Source organism: Catharus ustulatus, chromosome 6 (genome assembly GCF_009819885.2).
Source record: "Catharus ustulatus isolate bCatUst1 chromosome 6, bCatUst1.pri.v2, whole genome shotgun sequence".
In the NCBI taxonomy this organism is placed as follows: Eukaryota; Metazoa; Chordata; class Aves; order Passeriformes; family Turdidae; genus Catharus; species Catharus ustulatus.
In genome coordinates this window covers 30880803-30905172 of record NC_046226.1, presented here as the reverse complement: position 1 = coordinate 30905172, position 24370 = coordinate 30880803, and the positions used below count along the sequence as shown (strand labels likewise).

Here is a 24370-nt window from a genome sequence, read left to right as displayed (position 1 = left end):
ATTAATGAAATGAGACAATTTTGAGTTTAACAACCATAAATACACACAACATAAATTTGTCTCAATTGTAGATATGAAAAAAAAAGCCTACTTGAAATCACATGATGAGATTACTGAATTGTCAAGATTTTTTCCTTTGCTGTCTAAGGGTATTTAAATGATGTATGGTAGCCTGACAATACTCCAGTGTTGTTACATACCATACAAGAGAGGTAAACATTTCTGTCAAACATTCAAATTCCATTGGGTTTTTGTTTACCTTATATAGATGTCTATAAAAAAAAGTGGTATTGCTGGATGATGCTGAAATGGGGGAGGAAAAAGGAAAGAGGAAGCAAGACAAAGGCATAGGAAGGGAAAAATGATCATAAGTCAATTGCAAAAAACCCCGATATATAATGAAAAATACCACTGTAATAACACCCACTTACAGTAGTATGCTATGCTTATAATAATATAAATAGGATTGCCTTAATTTAGATTTTTCCTAAGAAACAGAGCTCACTATATTAATGTATCACATATTTTTACAATACAGCAATAAGTGTGTTTCTTTTGTTACATGGTGGAAGGAATTCAGTGCTTCTAAGCACATCATCATCACTTCTATATACACCAATTAAATATAGGGTGCAACTCTACTACACATTAGTACTGAGTATTTCCAAAAAGACACTACAAATGAGAAAATTATACAGCTTATCTTAGTTTAAAACTAAGTTAAGTTTGTCAAGGTTTAAGTTCTTTATGCTCTCTCAATTTAAAAAGATGCAGTGCAACACAGAGCAAGAAGGTAAGGGAGGTTTTTTCTCTTAAGAAAGAAAAAATTTTTAAAAAGGGAAGTTGCTCTCCAGAAGATTTTTTAGGGTTGTCAGGTTGTTATATAATAAACAACCTTATTAGTCCTTTATAATTACAATAGGTACCTCTGGACAAGATCGAGCAGACATGACAAATGCTTCCAACTTCTTTTTAAATCGAACCTGGAAGGTCATCGCTGAACAAACAGAATGCTATACAACTGGGGCCATAAATTGTGAAAGCTAACAAAAAGGTAGGTTTTTTGTTATTAAAAATTAAAATTGTTCAGTATTTTCTGTCTAAGATCTGGAAATAGGAGGACAAAATAGTTTAAGAAGAATAAGTAGGAAAAAAAAATAAAACTTTAGAAACTTTATTATCAAAATATTTTTTGGCAGTTGAACAATGTCAATATTATTATAATGTCTTTAGAGTAGTTGCTTTATTTTGTCTTATAGATAACACCTTAATCAGTATTTATATATTTTTACATTTACTTTTTTTACAGCACTATGATGAAATTGCAGACAGTTAAAATAAAACCAGTCAGCCTCAAATCTATGGGATTTGCTTGCTGCTATCCTCACATCAAGTCAGTAAAAGGATAGCATACTACTGTGCATATTTCTTAACATTTTATTTTGTTTTAGGATCATTTAACAGTACTGGTAGTTTGGGATTAAATTTAATTTGCATGGAGATAAACAGTAACTTAAGTGACTGGAACTGGAAACCAGTTGATGGATTCACTTTTAAATCTCGTATTTCAGTTTGAAGAGGAAATGTAAGGATTGAATTAGAAAGCTGTAAACTCGTGATGAGAATTAGTGGTATAGAACAGAAGAAAACAAAACCTTCAGTTATTTTCTTTACAGTTAGGTTGAATGAAATTGTAAATCAACAAAAGATTTGGACAGCATTCAAATCAACAGCTTTACCTAATAAAAGTTCTAACAGAGCACTGAGCATACCATTTGAAACAAATAAGAAATAAATATGAAATATGAATGACTTTAAAAAGAACCATATGAAAAGCAAAACAGTAAAATCACCAAAATCAAGCAAAGGAAATTTGAACTGAAATGTATGATGGGCAATTAAGTACCTATTTTGACAATTCTAAGTGGTCAAGTTTTTAAAGTATGACACAGAAACCTTAACCTATCTATATATGAGTGATAAATGAGGCATTTTGTGTCATTACATTCCCATAAATCACCTTCTTTAACAGTTGATGGCTTTTATCAGCTCTAACCTTTTCAAGCTTCTATCAGAGTGCTAACATTTTCAACTTTGACACATACGCAGTTTACAAATTCTGCAGCTGATTAACTCTGGACAGACGCTCATTGCCATCAGTATCTTCTTCAAGTTTGGTTACAGCTTCAGTGTCTCAAAAACTCATAGGCATCCTTCATACGCCAGAAAATATCACTTCACTTTGTTGGGCTGTGTTGAAAAGGATCCAAGACATTTATTCTTTTGAAACAAGTAAATGAGAATATAATTCCAAAAGTAGTCTTCTACAGAAAGACTTAAAAATATCTGTAATTTTCCTTAATTTCAAACAAACACTGCTTTCCAAATAAAGAGATAAAGGTAATATGATCAATTTTACATGACTTTATTGGAATAAAAAAAACTTGGCTACACAAGAAATGTTGCTGTAAAAGTTTCTGACGTAAACAACACTAAAAAATTGAAAATTATCTAATTATTGCAGTGTATTGTATGTACAACATTACAGACTATTGCAATTGTAAACTAACTGTGATCATGGATCCTTAAATAATTTTGTGGGATCCCTCACTAAATTCCTCTCTCAACTATTTTGTGAATTTTAAAGATCATAAATAGCAATATCTTGAAACTATAAATTTCAAAGATTCAACTTCAGCATATAAGCACTTAGAACATGAAATGAATTCAACCATGATATACTCAGAATACAGTAAATGAAAGAGCAGAAAAAAAAGGAAAAAGTGTTTTTTCCCATGTAAGTAGACCTAGAGATTTCAATGAACACTAGCTTTCTTTTACCAGTTAGTAGGAACTAAAATTAAATTACCTATTTGCCTGACACATTCAAATTTTCTACAAATAGACGAAAAAACAGTTTATAAAATCTCATCTAGGTGTTTGTCTTATAAAATGTTTTAACTTACTGTACTATTCCAACAATAAAAAACAGCCATACAGTAGATCTTTCTGCCTTAGTAGCATCAAGATGTAGTAAGAATGGTACCAAAGTTTTAATCTAAACATTTGTATTTTTGCTATTTTTTCTATTTAAAAATATGCAGAATATAATTGCAGATGTATTTCATCTATTGGAACAGCAGTGAGTCACTCACTGAAATGAATTTCCAAGATATAATTTATCTAGACACTGAAACAAAGCCCAGGTTTAAAGAGATACTGTCTTTAATAATATTAGTCAGACTGAAATTTTTATGTTGGTTGTGTGACTACTGGAAGCCTGGTACTTCAGATAGTATTAGTTTTGATAAGAGCTAACTAGACATCAGACCTAAATAATGAAACATGAAGAGACAGGTTTGGAACATGTAAACAGGAATGTCTGCAGAGATTCTCATGCAGCTGATTGTCCCTTGTTGATAAACAACACATCTTAGAAAAACAGTAGATGAGGGAAAAATTTTTGCAGCATCACAACTGATTTAGCCTTGCAGTGTCAATATTTAAGGCCTATCCATAAAAAATTGAAAGTTCTTTATTTTGCTAATAATGTCACACATCAGAGAAGCAGTGCAGCTACACTTTGACAATTCAGATATATATCTTGGAATGTCTCTAAGTATTCATGACAAAGGCACATTTATCATTTAAATAAAAAGACATGATTTACTGATGTTCATATCAAAGACTAGTGACGGATGAGTGCATGCTAATCAAATGAAAAGAAGGAACACAGATGCTTACTATTTTGACTGGGAAATGAAGACTTCTTTCCTAAATAAAGATCTAAACATTCATAAAGTATACACACAAATATATATGTAAGTGTATGAAACACACTGTGCATGCTTAGGAGCTTGATATGTTCTCTAGTAGAAATGCTACAAATGCTAACTAGAATAACTACCAATTTACTTAAGGTCAGAAGAAGCCACATAACACTGGCATTGATAAATTCCAGTTAATTGCTTATGAATTTATACATTCAGAAGCAATTTTAGCTTTCTTCTATTAAAATTCAGTAAGTAATAAAAGAGAATAAGTTAAGATTTTTTTTTTTGTAACTTGTTTTCTACTGTCTTAGTTCTAGGTTTAAATTATATTTCTGTAACATCATCCTTATGTAACTTAAAACTGCATAAAATCAGTCTAAATATTACTAAAGACAAAAATGTAGACTATTCAAATGGGATACAATATTGCAAGATAAATGTGGAACTTCTGAGCCAAACTTTATTGTAAGTTTTTACATTTTTGATACTCCAGCCACCTTACTTCAGTGTCTTGCTTTACGCCTACCCAAATTTTATCCAATAATTATGCATGTTTAAGAAGAACTAAAAAACATCAAGAATTTTGCATACTGAGCATGAGAGACACAATTGCTAGTGAGACAGCCAAAAGTTTATTCACTTTGCAGATGCATACGCAGTGGTAAGGTCCCATGAGGTTCAATGATACTTTCACAAAGTGTTGTCAAATGATGATAACATGCAAGTCCTTGAAATTCATCTTTCTAATTCTCCTTTAAGCAAGTAGCAACTATAAAGAAAATCCCTCTGATACTTTTCCATAAAAATTCTGAAATGAGTGAACAACTTTTTGATATCAAGAAAGTATTAAAGAAAGTACTCCAGTCACTCTAGTTCTGAGCAGAGAAAGAAAAGCCTCTGCTAACTGGAGAACTATTTATCAAACATACTTGATTGTACCTTGTGTAGCTATGAAACAAAATACTAAAAAACTGAAAATAATTTAAGAAATTAGTCCCCATCACACAGTTTTCAAGAATTTACAAGAAGGAACATTTTACAGTCTCTACAAGTAAAGTATGTAATTGAATATAAACAATGGTGCCGAGGCAGAAAAAATATATTTGAATTTAAAATATTCTTAATGGAATAATATATTGCTTATTGTTAAAATAACTTTTACCCAACCAGAAATGCGCTTGAAGTTAAGAATGATATAATGTAGTGTTTAAAAAAAATATACCAAGAAGCATTTTGCTGTGTCACTCAGAAGCTTTAGTAAGACATATCTGATGATATGCTTAATGCAACTTATCCAAATATCCTCAGTGCCTCCATTAATGCAAGATTAGTGTTCTAGGGAAGCAGATTCTTGTGCTTTGGAAACCAGAATCCATATTACAATCACTCAGAATAAACAAAATGTAGGAAGTTTCAATATATACATTTCAGTCTCATCTTTAATCAAAAGAAACTTCTTCAGAGCTCTCATACAGGCTGAATGGAAACATGGTACACCCTAGTGACACTGTATTTCTTTCTGCCTAAGCCAAGATTTAGGCACAAGGAATTTGTGCAACTGAGTGGAAATGTGATTCCTGTCCATTAACTGCCCAGGGACTACTGAATCTATTAATTTTGTACTTCAAATTACTCTTAGATTATGCATTAACCTCACCAGTCCCATGCTTTTAAATGCTTTATTTACTGAGTCCTATCTGTAATGAGTTATTGATACTATTTATTTTTTCCTTACATTAGTACATATAGTTTTGTATTCTATACATAGTAATTTATTATTTAACATATTAAAGGTTGCTTAAGACAAACAAAATTCCTCCATCTCTTGGACTTTTTTTGAAAAATTTACTGGATGCTCAATATATATAATATTCAATAGCATGTGAGAATAATTTTTATGCAACTCTGATAGTTAGAAAGATAGATAACTCAATTATTAGATCATCTATCAAAATATTCAGATGTGTAAGAGGCTACTAAAAAGATTGATGACTGAGAAAGTCCACTGATTCTCTAGCCATCATATCCACACATTTGGCTAGACAACATTTTTCGCTGCCTTCACAAGCAAGCTTCATTACCCATCACTCCACTGAAAAGAGTTTATTATGAGGCTGCCATCTTGGCAAGACTATTATTTAGATGATAAATGTTGGGGGGAAAAGTGTGTCTAGATTTTTTTTTTTTAACATGAGCTTTTTGACAGATAAAACAAACAGCATCTACATTTCTAATTAACTTAAATTTGGCATATACAAATATAGGTCAGTAAAGCTATGATATGCTACTAGATTATCTTCTGTCTGAATCTTGCCCTTAATTTGCAAAATGTAAATTAACTAATTAGAAGAAAAGCAGTATTATTTGTGACAAAATGCTGCTTCTACTTTTTTGCGTTGTGGTATTTATGATCAACTGTAGTCCTTCATTCTAACTTCTAGTAGATGGATTATTATGCTGAAACTAATTTATAAGGTTTTTAGCATTGTAACCTAAATAAAAACTTGAGATTTCTGAAGGCAAAGAAGCACAACAACTGCAACATACAGCTAAATGACATTGCCAGTTTTACTTCATTCACTATATTAAGCTCTTAATACATCTTGCATGAATAGAGGTATGAATATTTTAACTTTCAATGTTCAAATACCTGACTCAAAGGAGAATCCCTATTAGTATTCTTAAAATTTCCTTGAAATATCTGCATCCCTTCTGTACATGATGCACAGTAACATTATACTTATGCTTTGTTCATTAGTACTAAGAGTTAAATTTCATTTTATATGCCTATTACCCTCTTCAGTTGTGATTTGAAATGGATTAGACTAGCATCTCCAGAGTTACAAAAAGAAAGAGGTAACTGATCATTCTTGAGTTTCAGTCTAGCAACTTGACCTTGTTAAATAAAAAATATATGATATCATAGCTTACAGGAAGGCATTCTTTTTGCTTTGGTTTGATTTTTACTACTAGTAGGTAGATATAGAACCAACACTAAAAGATACATTGAAAATGTCAGATGTAAATGTCAATTAAAAATTACAAGGAATTCTGAAAGGTAAGGTCTGTGGGGGGTTGACATTCTTTGACATAGTGGAGTGTCTGCAACCAGGCCTTTGGCAAGAATAGCAGGATCTATGCTGTCAGCTCTTATCGTACATAAACTTAGATGCTTGTCTAATCTGAATGAGAAATACCAGGAGAACTGGCGCTGAAGCCTTGCAGTAATATAGAAGAAAGCTGAAAATGCTCTATCTACACTACAGGAATCTCCTGTGACAAGAAAATATTTAAGACAGTAAAATATACAGGCAAAATAATGTAAACAAAGACATACACTGCTTCATTTATTATTTTTTAAATTCAGGATGTAACAATCTAGCAGTGAAAGAGGCTTACATAAGAGAACTAAACTATGATGAAAATCCCAGTTTCAAGTCTGTATGAAATACAATACCTTAGGAGAACAATACATGAAAATATATACTTAATATCAATCACTCAAATATAAATGATAATAGGAGTAAAATATGGACTGTTCTTTCTTTGTTTTGACAAAAATTAGTTTTGATACAAAATTAAGCAACCTACAATGCTCAGCAAAACAATTAACTTATGGTATGCATAAGCCATTGTCTCAGTGAAAATGTCTTCATGTTCTATTTTTCAATCACATTGCTGAAGAAAGCATGACAGGCAAAATCAAAAAACATTACTTTTGAGCTAGAGTAAAAAGTGTATCTTTCATAAGCTATATGTTGATTTTTACACTGTTCATGTGTCATTAAATAAAGACAAAAATAATGAATATGAAATGCTATTGGAAATAGGCTGAATGTATCCAGGACATTTGTGAAGTGCAGAAATATGCCTCTATATGTGTTTGTGTATGTATGCATGTATGTTTGAATGTACACTCGCATCTGTTATTCTTGCAGAACACAGAATATTACCATCTTCACTAAGCAGACTACTGCATTTTCTACTAGAAAATGGCATTTTCCCACAGCTTTTGGTTCTTTTCTTGTCTATAAACAAACACATCTTACACAGTGCTACTGTGTAAGTTAGCAAGCTGGCATAGTAATTCACTTTGAAAAAGTTAATTAGTTTTGAAGAAACTTACTATATAAAGTCCTAAGCAGTAAAAATAATTCTAAACTCTCTCTTCTATCTACATCCGTTTTTGTTTAAGATTAATTTAGTAATTCAACTGGAGCCAGAAGGGAGAGAAAAATGAGGAAAAACCCAGACGTGAAAATCTTCAAGCATTAGATAGCTAAACAAACCTAAGTCCTTCAGTGTTGCAGTAAGGTCAAAACCTTTCAGCACTGTACCAGTGTGTCAAAATATGTCAACAAACCATCACACTACAAGAAGAAGAAGAAGAAGAATGACCTTTCAGTTCTTTATGTTTGGGCTGCTTTGGATACTGGGTATGCATGAACAGTTTTCCTAGCCACTTGACAAATGTAACTCTCAAGGTTTCTTCCAAGTCATTACAATGGTTTTCAACTCACCAAAACAATTATTTAAACCATCTGCAACTGAGGAATACTGACTTTATTAATAGAATGGACATCCATAAACCCACAACACACCTCCCTCTTCCCCTACCACCTACAGTCAGACAACAATTATTACTTCAAATGTCTTCACAGTAACCTGTTAAAACAATTTAAAGAGATGAACAGCAAAAAAAATGCCTGTAATTCTGATCTCCTGATTCAGACTTTGCTCACACAGAAATCATTGTTACCGTCAAGTGCAAATGAATTTGAAAGAAACACTTTTCTCAAAAAAAACCTAGGAACCATTATCTGTGTTTGTGTTGTGAAATACAATCCTTTCTGTTTGCACTTATCTGAATTAAATACCCTTTTATTAATTGATGGGGCACTATGATAATTTAATAATTTTGCTATGACTTATAGTTATGAACTGAAGTCTCAAGATCAACCATAATGTACCAATTAACAACACACTGAATCATGAATTTAGGCTTCCAAAAAGTGTGATTAGTATTTTAAAACTACTTATGGGAAGCTTGCTTTTATTTATTGTTTCAAAGAAGCACAGCACTGGACTAAACATTTAGAACACAAAAAAATTGTGGAAGGAATTTACTACAGAGATGAGTTACCATTTTTATTGAAAGAGAAGATGAAATGCTTCTTTTTCACTATGTGAAATTGCCTTTAATAACAGTGTCAAATATGACATTTTCCTATGGTTTTCCTCGCATGTAGTAAAGTCTCTTTAGCTAATAATGACGTCAAGCTATCTCCTGGGACTCTGCAGAAATTACATTCTAGACTGTACATATTCCTTAGCCATGCTTGGAGAAGATAGAAAAATGTAAATTACTGTATTGAGTTTATATCTTACAGCATGTCACTGATAGTGCACCCACTAATTACTCTTTGAACCATGTGCTGCTGATCTGTATATCCTTAGAAAACAGTAGTCATGCCTGTCAACTCTGACTAACAGACCTTTACAGTTAGGACTCCAATTTTTAATTTCAGTTTAAAAAAAAGTTATAAAATCATACATTATGGAGGAAAGAAAAAGAAACAGCAACATGAAGAAAAAGAAACAGCAACATTCATCTAAACCGTAAAATAATTTAAAACATGTTCATATCCCCATTTTAAAGTGCAATCTGTGTAACTTGCTGTTCATGCTCTCCAAATTATCTTTGGTCACACTAACTATTCAATAGCTTTTGTTCTCATAGTTACAGCACATACACTAATACAGACCAGTGAAAAATGACAAGTGTGGTACCTACTACTTGTGCACAAAGCAATTCTATTTTTTGTTTACTCACTGGCAGTGTAAGCTACAGCCTGCTCAGTGGATGCCACCACTCTGGAGGAACAAACATACCGAGGGAAGTATATGAATCACTTTAGACTAAGTTTTTCCAGCATATAAAATAGCTGTTTTTCCTAAAACATAACTCTGCAAAATCAGTCTGGGAATATGCAAGACCAAACTTGCCTTTTCCTGTTTCTTTATTATTGAAAAATCTCAATAACTAAAAAAACATCTTAAATTATAACTGTGCAAATCCACTGACAAGGTACACTTTGTACATTTTTAATGTGAAGCTTAATTTGAAGATGAGGTTGCAGTGCACCACTGCAATTGAAAATTGCTTAACAATACCATTGATGTATGAGCCATAAAAAACCTCGCTAAGCTGTCCCTGCAGAACTCAGAGTAATAAAAAGGTGTTCTTCTGCACTGAGGTGAACAGACATGGTTGACTGCATCTAGGGAGTTGTTCTGTTAAATGAGAAAGTGCCATTTCTTTCCTGTCAGTTCAGACCAATTTAAGACACTCACAGATTTAGTTAGCACAAAGTACAGGATTTAATGAAATACACACATAACACAGCAAACAATGTTCAAAGCTTTCAGTCAGATTCTGAACAGAATTCATCTTACATCTGTGACATCTGTGAGAAAAGAACACAAACTTTTCCAGTTTCACCCCCAATTTTTAGATAAGCAATAAAAAAGCTGAATGGAAAAGGTCTAAAACCTCTCATTTTCATTCCTTTAAAACTATCTAGATTTGTGTTTCTATCCACATCTAACAGGTGATACAGATTTTCTTTTGAATTTTATTTCTGCTTTAAGTTCAACCAATGAGTCAGGTTAATTAAACTAAATTATTACTTTAGTGTCATATCACCTCTATTGTGAACTCATGCTTGTTCTCCAAATAATTTCTCTTTTAAGAGGAAGAGAGACACAAAGGTGTGGTGAATTAACTGAGAATCTGGTTCTCTCTTGAGAGACCACTGCCTAGACTGATTAAATAATACATTATTGGTTCACAGTTTGTGCAGCTACACCTGTGTCCTTTCATATAAATAGTTCCAGAGACCGATGAAAGTTAACTGTCTAACCTACATGCAACCTAATCTATCAACATGTGTTCATTAACCCAACTGTCATTATATTAGAAACTACAGTAATTCAGAACTCATTTCAGAAGATGTGGCTCTGTCAGCTTGGCCAAGCAGTACCAAAATTAAAACTAACAGGATTTATTCTTTAGAAAAAAACCACAGAAATCTGCCTAATTTCCATAACTAACCTAAATTTTGGATTTAGGGTGTAAAAAATCTTACTATGGAGAGTTCTAGTTTCGTTTATATGAATGTAAATTCACTATATTTAAGAATCAAAAATTTTTGTCGTTGTTTCCAATACAAACAGCTATAACAGCAGATTTGGAAAAATCTCAAAACTACTTCCAAAATGTTTTATTGATCCACATATCATTCCAGTCTAGCTTTTGCAGCATTAAAGATACTTGACTATCAGCTCAGTAAGAGATGTTATTCCATTTTTGAAGCTGAATTGTTAATTGCTACACGTTAAAATTAAAACGAAGTTAGCAACTGCTTGGTTTTTTGATAAAAGCATAATAGAAGTTTCCTTTGGAAATGTCAGATGCAAATGGTACACACTATTCTCAAATGTTTTACACTAAAATGTGGATAAACACCTCACAGAATGAAAAAAAAAAAAACAAACAGTAAATTGACAGAAACTGCAATGGCAATTTTATTACAAACAACAACTGGGTCAGTATCTTCGTTCTACCTGCCAATGCAAGTTTCACCACATCTCAACTTAGTATCTTCACAGTCAAATTATCTGTCTAAAATTCACTTCTTGGAGGTATTCTTCTCTGATATCATAATGAATTCCTTCAAACACACCCTTTACATTCAGAATACATCTAATCTGTACTGGAATACATCTAATGGTCTTCTTCCAGACTGGGCTGTTCCATTTCCTTCACACTGATGTGCACTTCAGCACTGTTTGCATCACAATCTTTCCCGCCATTCTCACCATTTGCCTCGATATGGTATATACTCAAATTTCCTTCTAAGTTCTATATTCAGTGTTTCACAACTTATTTTCTACAACTCTTCTAGAGTATAATATCTTCATCCAACAACTGACAGCCTTCCAAGTTTCCCATTACCTTGATTCAAGTTTTCAAGTTTTCCAATTCTCTGCTTTATGGGATTGTAAAATAAGGTAATGCTAGTTATTTTCATATTCAGCTGAAATATTAATTGTCATCAGACTAGACTGTGGTATTGGCACACACCCCTTTTAGTTGCATATTCATACATTTGTGCCATGTTGTCCATTATCCCTCTGATGGTCTCTTGACTGAGAAGACTTCTAAATTTATGCTTTAAAAAATCTGTTATTTAAACTTTAATTTGCCTCACTATTGTGCTTAGGGTTCTAATACATAGAAAAATGGCATTGAAGATGAAGCATTGTGTTCAGTACTTTTTCGGGAAAAAAAATCCTCCAGTGAGGATGTGTCCAATACTATGGAAAGACTTATAAATATACACAATAATGACTTTCATAACAATAAAGCAGAAGTATTTTGACCATATTTAAAATATAGTATTTTTCCACCAATACCATCAACATGCCACAAAATTCTGTTTAGCACAACTTATTTTCCCCCTTATCCTGCAATTACTTACTACACTTTCAACTTGAAAACAATTGTAATTATTGCTTCAAATGTAAATAATACAAAAAATAAATACTTTATTTAAAAAAACCACTGTGAAACAGTACTGTCCTGCTTACACTGACAATGAGCAGTAACATCCTTTATACACAAACCCCATTTGATTAGACTGTGAAGATTTTTTAACAAATTTGTCACCTTGCATGTATTCCAAAACATTATAGCAAAATCTTCTAAGTCAGGTACTAAAAAAATTGACATATAACTTCCACTTCAAAATAACTTACTCCGTCATGTAGCATCACTGTAAAATCACCATATAGATTTGATGCACCTTAACAATTAAGATCTCAATTTTTCATAAATATTTCAGCACACCAACCTGAAATGCTATTTAATGACATTCAAAATGCCAGATTAATAACATGTAGAATCAGTAGTGTTTTATCCAATAACTTTTTTTTTAAAATTAAGTCCTATTTATCTATAAGTAAAAATAATAGAAATATACCTGTTCCAGTAGCTCCAAAACTGGTCCTGCAAGTGGGCCTGGTGGCTACTTTCATCACCAAAAGAGGCTTTGCTTTCAATCCAGTGAATTATGTGTCCTTCCACAGCTAGGGTGACAGCAGAAAATAAACTGAACTCTGAAAATCACACTCAACAGCCTGTAAGATTGTGTTAGGGATCATTCTATTTACTCCACAATCTACCACATAATTCATGCTTGCAACCGAGTTACAAGTTTGTAAAAATTATCTTTCAAATATGCACATACGGCATTTAAAAAAAATACCAGAAAATACTTTTACCTGATAATCACATGAATTTCAGTTTAATTACACCCTGTTCCACATATCTGTATTTATTCTTATACAAACAGAATGCAAAGAAAAAGAGATTAGACTAAAAAGTACTTGCACTCTTCTACTACCCTTACTTTGCTGGAAGGTAGTTGTCACGTAAGAAATCAGAAACATCTGGTGAATGATAAAAAAAGCTAGCTAAGCTGCTAAAGACAGATACTTGTCACCCACCCAGAAGGGAAGTAGAAGAAAGGGAAGGAAATTTATTCTGGACATGAGTTTGCTTCCTTTCTTTTGTAAAACCAATAATGTTTCATCAGAAAGAAGTTAGGAGTAAGAAGGCTTACGTGAAAAGATGTGATTTTGAATTTATTTTCTTTCCATGTTTTGCTATTTGTTTTGGTTCATGTCCTCATTTTTTGCAGGAGTAAAGTACTAATATTAATAAAATAATCATTTTTTTTGACAAAGGAATGTCCTCTCAGAAGTAATGTAATTTTGCAGAAGAAACCATGAGCATCACTGTAAGAGACCACTCTTTCTCCAAAAAGGTGTTGTTTGCTATCATTGTTAAGATCTTTAAAAATGTTACCTTTATTGTGAGTTACCAATATCCACAACTATGATGCCTTAGCCTAAATTTGACTTGGAATGAGGTTTTCAGAGAACATGCAAACCCAGAAGCACTATAAAGATTACAAGAGGCTATAGCAGCAAATGACTCACCACGGACTGCAAAATTACTCAGGAAATCTGGGAAAATAACTCATGAAGTCACTACACTAAGCTCTATGTGCCACCACTGCCCTGCTATCAGTAACCCAGCTAACTTGTGTAGGCCTATACTACTACATCCTTCCCCAACACCTTTAGACCCCAGGAGACATAACAGCCGATGTATTATCAGCTCAGAAGCTATTTCTAAGAAACATTTGCCTTTCCTAGGTATGCACTGATTCATGAAGAAAAGAATCCAGGGACTGTTATACCTTAGTTCAGACCAGACAACAGGTAGAATATGATTTCCTGTAAGTCTCAAGTGATTATAATAATTTGAAAGAAGCAATGCACTATTATTATTTGAATTTGAGACAAATATATGCAAATAAATTAAGACTATTTTTAACCTTCTTTCTAATAGGGTGATATTACAAAAAGAATTCTTTTGGGTTTTTCCTGATTTAAAAAAAAAATAAAAATAATTGCTTTTCTAGTTTCCTTTTGATCAGGCTCCTGAATAGGTGGGACATCTCATCTCATGTTTCTAATATAAAAGTGGGTCCCTTAACACCAAGTATTTCCTGTGTTTATTATGGCCCACATTACTGGGCAATCTTACTAATGCATATAACTTTCTGAAGAGCGGATAAAGAGGGAGGCAGGCTCTTTTCAGTGGTGTACAGTAACAGGACCAGAGGCAATGGGTACAAACTTTAACACAGGAGTTTCCACCTGAACATCAGTAACCACTATTTCACTGTGAGGGTGCCTGAGCATAGGCACATGTTACCTAGAAAGGTTGTGGATTCTCCCTCCTTGTTGATATTCAAGAGCTGTCACATGGCCTCAAGACCAGAAAAGGTAGATGAACTTTAACATGACCTTTATACTTTGGTTCCTTATTCTTTCTTGCTATTCAGGCTTTTAAAAAACAGTAAAGAACTGCAGAATTGTATTTGGATGCAAAGAAATGGCAAAAGAATAATTGCACAATGACAAACCTTTATGCAATGACCTATAGGTGTAATGTAATACTCTTAAGATTACCTTGAACTGATTTGGTCTAGACTAGAAGTAAAAGACAATTATAACTACTTCAGTGTTTAGTTCAGAAGGGTAGCAGGTAGAATACATTAGAGGGACCAGGGATTTGGGAGTTTTTACTATGGTTTTTTCCCCCCTTTTTTAATAATGAAATAAAAACGTGCAAGCACTAAAGAAGGAACATTGGGTAACGCTATTTAGGATCAAATATCTCTGACTCAAACAAGAAGTTCTTAAAATTATTGGGTAACTCCTGAAGAGCCTTATTTGCAGTATCCTAGAATATGCATCCTAGAATATGCTTTGCTTAAGCCATAATATTTTACCATGAGCACTTCTACACAAAATAATAAAAATTCAGTTAAAAGACTTACCTACTGGCACTTCTAAAATAAAGTCTGGTGTTTTGTCATAACCCTTTGCACGAAGCTGATCTTCAGCTGTACATAGAAAATAAGAACTACTGTTTATAAAACTATTCCATTAAGTAGACAGCAGCATAATTAATTTTATTCTAAATAAGAGTGCAAGAATTACTAATGCAGTCATACATATCTTTCTTATGCATGCAATGCTGTGTCAGATTAAATGAACCTTTGTAGAAAACCTGAAGCATGGATATAAAAATGCTTCTTTGTCATCCCTGCATTTTTATGTCTTCATTATAAACATCATTAATTCAAGCTGTCATACAGTATTTTATAACCTCCAAATATTCAAAATAAAGAGGTATATTCACTGATTGAAAGAAGAGTCTCTCCACCTACAGATGTGTTAAGATTAATCTCACCAACATCACAAATGTAGATATACTGTTGCTGCTGCCGTGGTTTTATTTTCAATGTTAGCATAAAGTTGTTAAAAAAAAGAGCAAGAAAATCCTTATCTCCCAGAAATTTATTAAAGAAGAGCCATAATTTTAGTTTCTCTTGCATTCTGGATTCTGTAGAATTTATCCAATTTCCAAACATAAAAAGATTTAGACATTCAGCTAACATTATGTCTACAACTTTATTGCTCACAAATATTAGAGCTGAATATTTCAAGAAATGATAATGAGTGAACAAGACAAAAGGAAAAGATGCTCCCTTTTTAAAAAAAAAAGGAAAAAAAAAAAAGAAAGGAAAAAAGCCCACACCGGCCCTTAATATTTTTAAACTATTGTCCTTGATTTCTGATACCATTACACTGGTATTTCTGAAACACCATTTCTCCATTAGAATTTGGAGTGACCTGGTCATTCAATTCCAGGCATGGCTTTCTGTCTTCACCCAAGCTCAACTAATGGCACTACCTAGTAACAAGTAAGGCTGTGTAGCCCCTTAACACCTACTGGGCTGTTGACATTGTCATGCATCCCATTCGCCTTTCTACATCACCTTTGATTAAAATCAATGGTCCATTCTCACTGTTGGGTAGCTTATTTCCAATCCATTTATCAGGTTAGGACAGTAGTTTCATGGCCAATGTTCAGAACTCAGTTTTTGAATACTTTGTGCAAAATCCTGAAAGGTCAGCAGTTTGAGTCCAAGTAACATTTTAACGACAAGAAAAACATACTAACTTAGAAATCAAAATATTGTAGTATTGCCAACATCAATTTTTCCCACTCTTTTTCATTGCAGAATATAAGTCTGAAGTATTTTCTATAATGAACTAATTCTGAAAGTGGGACAGAAGTAAATTTGGAAAGCTGAACATTCACATCAGTGTAAACAGCAATAGCTGTTTATTCTTTTTGAGTGGTACTACATATTTTTTCAGATTTTGAGAGCATTTCTTTACTATAAACAGACTACACTGTAAATAGAAGTCGTTACAATGCAACACTTCATTATATCACATTATAAGGTAATGAAAAACATTTCTAGAATTTGGAGACAGACTTGGGTTTTGACTACAGTAATTTCACGAATACAAGCCGCACCAATTTGACTAAGATTTTGCTCCTAAACCGGAAATGCGGCTAATAATCAGGAGCGGCTAATACAACCTCAGAAGTGCCTGCCAGAGTGCTGAGCCGAGCAGCTGCAAAGTCGGCATTTTGCGATTGTTACAAATCGCTACTCTGTTGCACCGCGGGTGGAGTCTGGCTCCGTGTAGGCAGAACGGGGGGCGGGGAGAGAGGCGGGAGAGCTCTCTTTCCTCCTCTGCCACAGCCCAGGGGAGAGACGGGGGGGGGGGGCCCGGCGCCGCCATTGCTGCAGCTCGGGGAGGAGAGGGGGGACCCGGGCCGGCCCTACCGCGGCCCGGGGAGGAGAGGGGGGACCCGGGCCGCCCCTACCGCGGCCCGGGGAGGAGAGGGGGGACCCGGGCCGCCCCTACCGCGGCCCGGGGAGGGGGGGGGAAGCCGGCGCCGCCATTGCTGCGGCCCGGGGAGGGGGGGGGGGAAGCCGGCGCCGCCATTGCTGCGGCCCGGGGAGGGGTGGGGAAGCCGGCGCCGCCATTGCTGCGGCCCGGGGAGGGGGGGGAAGCCGGCGCCGCCATTGCTGTGGCCCGGGGAGCCGACGGGAGCCCCGCGCAGCCATTGCCGCGGCTCGGGGAGCCGACGGGGTGCTTTGTCCCCGCCCGCCGCCGCCGCGGCAGGAGCGGGGAAACTCCGTCCCTGCCCGCCGCCGGCGCCACGGGCGCGGGAAAGCTCCGTCCCTGCCCGCCGCCGCCGCCGTAGGAGCAGGGGAAGCTCCGTCCCTGCCTGCCACCGCAGGGCAGCGCCGACCCGGGGTGACTGAGCCCAGGGGCAGCAGCGGCCGGCCCCGAGCTGCAGCACCGTGCTGGACCACCTGGCCCCGTCAGCGGCCCCTAGCGGGCCGAGCCTGCACAGCCTTAGCTCAGCCAGTAAACCCCGCCCTCCCGCCGTTCTGTTAATAATTGCACGCGGGTCCTCGCTGCGAACGACAGAGCGGCTTATATTCGTGTGCGGCTTATCTATGGACAAAAACCAAAATATTTGCCAACACCCAGAGATGCGGCTTATAGTCAGTGCGGCTTGTATTCGTGAATTTACTGTACTTTTTGAAACTTAGATTGTCATGTATACAGACAAATGATGTTAAGATCAAGAATGTTCTAATTTAACAGAACCTCTGAATGGAAAGTTTTATGCCATAACATAAAAGTAAATTAATGCACTACGTAATCTTTTAATCCTTATTTTAAAAATACAAAATAATTTTATCCAAATCTAGTTAACTGCAACCTGCTCTTCATTCTTTAAAATAACCTAGGATAGACAGTCCCAGCTGCAATTTTGCTTATTTAAGAGCAACAGCAATGGAAAGATCAGTCTTTTCTTTCACATCTAACAAATGGTAGTACCACAAAAGAAGGGAAATGCACCTTAAAAAAATCAAAACAGATGTAAACACATGTTTCAATAGGGTCAACGTGGCAGGTCTCTGAACTGGAATCTGCATTAGCATTGCTTTTAATATTCTTCAAGAGATTCTGTTTTCAAAGGATGCCTGATTACTCTTAAAATCTTTTAATACTAATCCATGTCTCTTGAAAAAGAACATGCTTTTTGTTTTAAATCTGGTTCTGAACTTCTTCATGTGGTTTCTCCTAGCATGCTATACTGTGATTAACATTGGAAAACATATTAAAAACTATGTTTATTATTGATGTATTTATCATGTGCAGAAACAGAACTTTGCATTAATATTTTTCCAAGTGTTTTGAAGCTTTATAACTCTGGTGAAGAAATAATTATTTTAAACTCCTCATAATCACCATAAAATTCTTATTTTAAACCGCAACACCATCAAATAGAAGTTCTAGCTCTTCTGGTCAGGTATGTTTCACATTGGTCAAGAAACTAGAGGTAGCATTCTGCACCTCAAAAGATCTTTAAACCCTAGCATGGATTAAGAAAATAATTCAGTAACTGCTTGAAAGCCAGTCCATAGCAGTTTTGACAGTTACATTTATAAATCCTCAGGTTTGAAAATTATGTGGAAACAGCCCTAATAAGTAGTTTGTCAACAGATACCCCATTAATTTAGATTTTCAACAAAACTGCAGCTTCATCTTTACCATAATGTCATACTCGATCAGAACCATTTAACACATCATTGTTCTTATACTAGCCCTATTCTGCTGGTGCATGAATGAGCTACAACTGCAAATTTAAGACTGTAGCAGAAAACACTGATCAGATTTCATAATTTATATCCACTGGTGGGAACCAAAGGAGGATAAAGCTCAGTACCTCCCCATATATCTAAAAGCTTTCCTAACATATTCATGGTAAAGAAAAAAAAAATCCTATATTGAACCTAGAAACTCCTGGCATTTCAGTACAGCATGTGAAGCTGTGAGTCCGTTTTGATAAAATGCTTCTATTGATCACTTTAATCTCAGATGAAAGACTTGAGAGCTGTGTTTTTGCTGAAGCAAGGACATGGTACATGAAGCACTTCTCATGAACTGTGGATTAATAAAATGTAACCCCCAATAGTGTGTATAGGTTTCCAGTCAATTCCAGGGTGAGTCTGAATGTGTTACTTTTGATCTGCAGGCTTTGAAAGCCAACTGCTCTACAAACAGACAAATTCTGTTCAGAACCTGAAAAGCTGCTTCAAGCTCTAGGACTATATTGAGGCACTTCATATTCACTGCATCCTTTGACTGTACTTTCCTCTCCTATACTAGACTGACTGTCTGTTGCCCAGGTGAACACACTTGATACAAACCCTCTGACTATTCTTGAAGAACAGCATACTGATATGGGAACTACAAAATTTCTGTTTCTGCGAAACGTGTTAGAAAGTAATGGAATCACGAGCCATAAGCCATGCAAATCATAAACCATCTCAAAATAGGAATGAAGAACAACAAAGGAGGAATGATTATGCAACAAAGCCTGAATTTGAGGACCTATGGGAAATACTGGCATCGCTCTCTGGCATCTTCTGTTTTTCTGGTGTTTTCTTCAAGCAGTTTTGGAAATAGTTTTTCAGAAAGGAAAGGTTGTATTACAAGGGACTTGGTAGGGTTCATCTTGCAGATACTTAAAGAAAGCTTTATTTTAAGAATACTCCAAATCGCAAACATATCTAGAACTTGAAATACATATATGATCATAGACAAAATAAATACAAATCTTAACATATGTTAAATCATGACTAAACAATACTTCACTATACATAAAATTTGAGCAACAAATTAAGCTCTCTCATTTCTATCTTTACATTCTAACAAGTTAATCCATTCTACATATTTTAACTTGATAGCACAAATTTCTTGGAGCTAATTTCTAAAGACAAAATTGATGTTTATCCTAAGTCATGAAACTCTAAAATTTAAATGTGATTTTTATACTGCTTAAGTTTACACAAGCCAAATAAAATTGTAACTGTTGTGTTGAGGATCCCTTAGTGAGTCATCCAGTCCATTCCCTTGTATCGTGACAAAATTGATTTCATTACCAGTTTTGGTAGATGAGTGCCAAATCTATCCTTGAACTTTTCGTTGAAGGTGATTCTACAACCTTTCTTGGCAGTTTGTTTTATACTTATTGTTACTAGAAATGTTTAGTATTTTAACTTACCATCATCTCTGAAATTACAGTTTAAGTCTATTGCCTGTATCTATGTTCTTATAGTCAAATAAGAAAATCTGCCTTTTAGTTTTGTAGTGCCATCTGCAAACTTGTATATGATAGTTAATCTTGTCCTTTTTTCACTTTTCTCCAAAATAAAAGAGTACACTAATTCTGTTCCTTAATCATATGGACCAATCACTTAAAAAGCTTAAATAACGCTTTCTAACTTCTTGAATTTGTTTAAAGTTTCCAGAATCTTAACCAAACAGCATCAGGAGAGATTATAGTTCCAGGTAAACCCAGAAAAATGTGTGAACCCTGTTCACAAAAAATTTAGTACAATGCTCAACCATTAACAGAAGAGGGCATTTCACTTCACTGTCGTCTCATCACATAAGGAATCAAAGACTAAGAAGTCATTGTTTACTATCACATTTAGGGAATGCATACTTTAAACATTAATCTTTGCTTCAATGGCACTCATGTAAAAAAGAAACATACTGCGGGCTAAACAAAAAAAAATGAAAGTAACTTCCTAACTAATTAATCCTTAAAATAACTTTAAAAATAGGGAGTGTAAAAATGAGTAATTGCATTGATTGGGAAGCAGGGTGCAAAAATTCAGCAGAAGCTGCACAGCAAGGTAAATGAGTGAATCTTCTAGCCCTTCTTTAATACAAAAAGCATTCTGAAGCAAATATTTCATATGCTTCTTCCTAAATCTCATAAGGCCTGGATTATAGCTAATATCTCATGACACCAAAAGTAATACAGCAGAAGATATTAAAGCATTTTTTTTCAGCTACTTATTCTATGAAATATTAATTGCAAGCCTGTGCATGTGCTCTATATATAGGGTATTAGGTAACTGAGTTCCTGCTCAGTTCTAAATCAATAAAAGATAACATATAAAGCATCAATCATATTTTACTCTTCCTTTACTATCTAATATAGGAAGCATTTGGGCTGAATTTTGTCCTAGGTAAACAGTTACCAACATCTCCGAAGTTAAGAATTCACTGCTTAGTCTCTACAACAGATTCTTACCAATGAAAGAGAGATTTTTTTCCAAAAGCATTTCTCGCAGCAAGACTTCGTGCTCATGCCCAATAGCGCTGACAGCTTTAGGTTAAGAAATTAAAGATTACTTTGGAAAAGAAGCAACTTCATAAAAACATCATATGTAGAGTAATTTATAAGAGAATTCATTTGCCTTCATCTGCATTTCAGAAGTGATCAGTGATTTTAACTCTAAGTTTTGGAAATCCTTATAGGGATTTTTAGAAGCATTCACACATCTGAAACATCTTACTGTAAAAAAACATTCTTTTAATTGATTTTTCAGAAGCATGTACTAATGTCAGGGAAGGATCAAATAATATTTTATAGTGAAGCCTTTTTCACTTCACTGACAGCCTGTTGATCCAATGTGCCATTCCTTGCAATATGTGAAAAAGTCACCACATTAAATATTTTTAATGTATCCTGTTGGAGGCCAAAGTTCTATTCAGGAAGCTTTTAAGAATAATCCTATGGAACAATATGATAAAAGATCTTATGTTAAAAGCAGTTAAGCTCCAAATTCTGTTTAAAGTAACTTCTTAAACTACAGATCAACTTACCATTACAGTTAATTACTTAACTTACATGAACACTTCATACCAAACAGCAAAAAATAATTCTATTGAATAATTTCATATGTATATACAGCTTATATCAATTGAAACTATGCATTATGTTAAACTCTAATTGCAATTTCAGAACAAAAGGGACAAATGAAGAATGGCAAAAAGGTAAGAAAAACACTGCAAACAGAATTTACAATGCACCATAAGCAAAAACGCTTAGTCTATAATACCTGTTATTGATGTATGGCAATGACCATGGGGCAAAACTTGTAAATAACCTCACAAGTCATTTTCTACTCATGCAATCTAGCAGCCTAGTTTCCCGTAAGCATCTGAACTATTACTGAAAAATAGCCTCTTGGCATTTACAAAGAGGTTGACTTCATACTTTGGTCCATGCATATACAATTAGATAGTTATATTTAAAATCAATATGCAATCCTTCAGAAGACATTATGCTTTTAAAACCTTAACTTCAAATTGATTTTTAACTATTTTATGCACCTCAAAATTAACATCTAATTCAGCAATATACTTGCAGTAATGCACTCACACAGCTTAGTATTAAACTTTTCTGTATCAAAATGGAATTGAAAACCTCCTCATTACTCTCAATGATGACACTGCATATTCAACAACTGATTTGAGCCAGAATCTGAAGATTTCTAGATTGCAAACAGATAAGCCTTAAAAATGGTTCATAATTATACATATGCGTCTTTATTACTTTTAAACATGGCACTCTCATAAGACTACAACCAGATTGTTCATCCAAAAAATATTAATCTTAAAATTCTGATATGAAAACTAGTGATCAACAACTATTTAAAATGTGTGACTTACTAGATTAATCCACTTTCAGAGTGCTTTGTTTAATCATGAAGATAATCTCAATGAATATTTAAAATGACAATTAAAAATATGAAATACAAAGACAATTTCAACTCTATTCTGCTGCTGTTAAAGTTAATGAGGATAGGGCTGAGGTGGTAGTAGACACAAGTGCTCCTAGTGGAAAGAAAGTATTTTTAAAGAGTGACAATCACATGCATCACAACTACAAGAAGTACTGTTTTTCATGCATAACTAAACATTGCTGTAGCTTTCCTATCCTGCACCTGCACAGCGAAACCACGATCTTCCCCCAAACTGTATGCAGACATTCATGCAAGGATTCTCTAGGGCTTGGGAGGGAACTGCCTTAATAGCCTGTTCATGACAGCAGGCTATGATTTCAAAATTTTTCCTTTGACCGCAGACTGAAACAGAAGAGCTGCTCCTGCAGGACTTTATTAAAATAGATTTGGGTTCTTAGTGATCATTCCTACCAAATTCTAATCTGAGTCTGGAACACTCTGTGTTACTCAGTGGCACATGGAACATTCAGTGCCACATGGACTTCCCTCAGTGTACACACCATATGGCTCTCTAATTAACTATTTCAACACTACAAAAAAAAAAAAAAACAACCCAACAGCCAAACACTGAAAATTCAGGATATATAAGAGTTTTTTACTACAGCTAGTATAACCTCCTTTAAGAAGAAGAGAAAACAAAAGAATAGCATCGGAATGTCAGATAGGAGTTTAAAAATACTATTTGATCAATCACACCTGAATTTCACTTGAAAAAATTTCAGATAAAACTCATATTCGTAACAAAGCAAAGCCATAATTTTGAACACTATCTATGAAACTTATTAATTTAACCATAGAATAGCTGAAATTAGAAGGCATCTCCAGAGATCACCTAGTCCAACTCCACCACTCAAAACATGGCCACTTCATCTTAAGAAAAAACCAGATATGCACTTCAAGCAATCAAAACCAAAAAGATTCAATCAGGCATATGAATGTGCAACCAGCAAACTGACATCTTCCCATGGTCCACCTGATTTTTGTTAGTTAAGAGAAAGCTCTGCAGTGACCCTCTAGCTGACTGAATGTAAAAAAGAGGAGTATGAAACGTGTTTTGTGAAGCAGAACTTTATGTCAGGTTAAAGCTAGACACATCTCTTCCACACAGTCTAAGCTCATCAATTGTGCACCTAAAATTTTATGGGAAAGGATACTGTTTGATGCAGTCCACCAGTGGTCCATAACAACAGTCATTCACAGTACACTGCAGACAAATAAGAGAAGTAGTATACTGATGGGCAACTACAAAACCATTATAGTTAAAGAGTATCTTAAAAACAGTAATTACTTTTCCTCAAAAAGGCTATCAGATGCTGTTCAGATTTAATCACAGAAAACAAAAACTGCATGCTTTTATTCACTATAAAAGCAAGCTATTAAAAAGTGAAATGCTCCCCTCACAAATAT

General features: G+C 34.6%; 1 protein-coding gene across 2 annotated transcripts in view; it reads right to left on the bottom strand.

Annotated features, from left to right (window-relative positions):
- CDIN1 (CDAN1 interacting nuclease 1) overlaps positions 1 to 24370 on the bottom strand; it is a 127684-nt gene that overhangs the window by 50071 nt on the left and 53243 nt on the right. Inside the window, exons 7-11 of one of the 2 annotated variants that reach the window (XM_033063895.2) lie at positions 24118 to 24167; positions 21466 to 21533; positions 15251 to 15316; positions 12818 to 12923; positions 11019 to 11824 (exon numbers count right to left, since the gene is read on the bottom strand). In XM_033063895.2, the coding sequence (XP_032919786.1) occupies positions 11797 to 11824; positions 12818 to 12923; positions 15251 to 15316; positions 21466 to 21533; positions 24118 to 24167 (318 nt within the window). In that variant the 3' untranslated portion in view covers positions 11019 to 11796. Of the gene's footprint in view, positions 1 to 11018; positions 11825 to 12817; positions 12924 to 15250; positions 15317 to 21465; positions 21534 to 24117; positions 24168 to 24370 lie in introns of those variants that run through there. The other variant, XM_033063894.1, reaches the window with a different exon arrangement.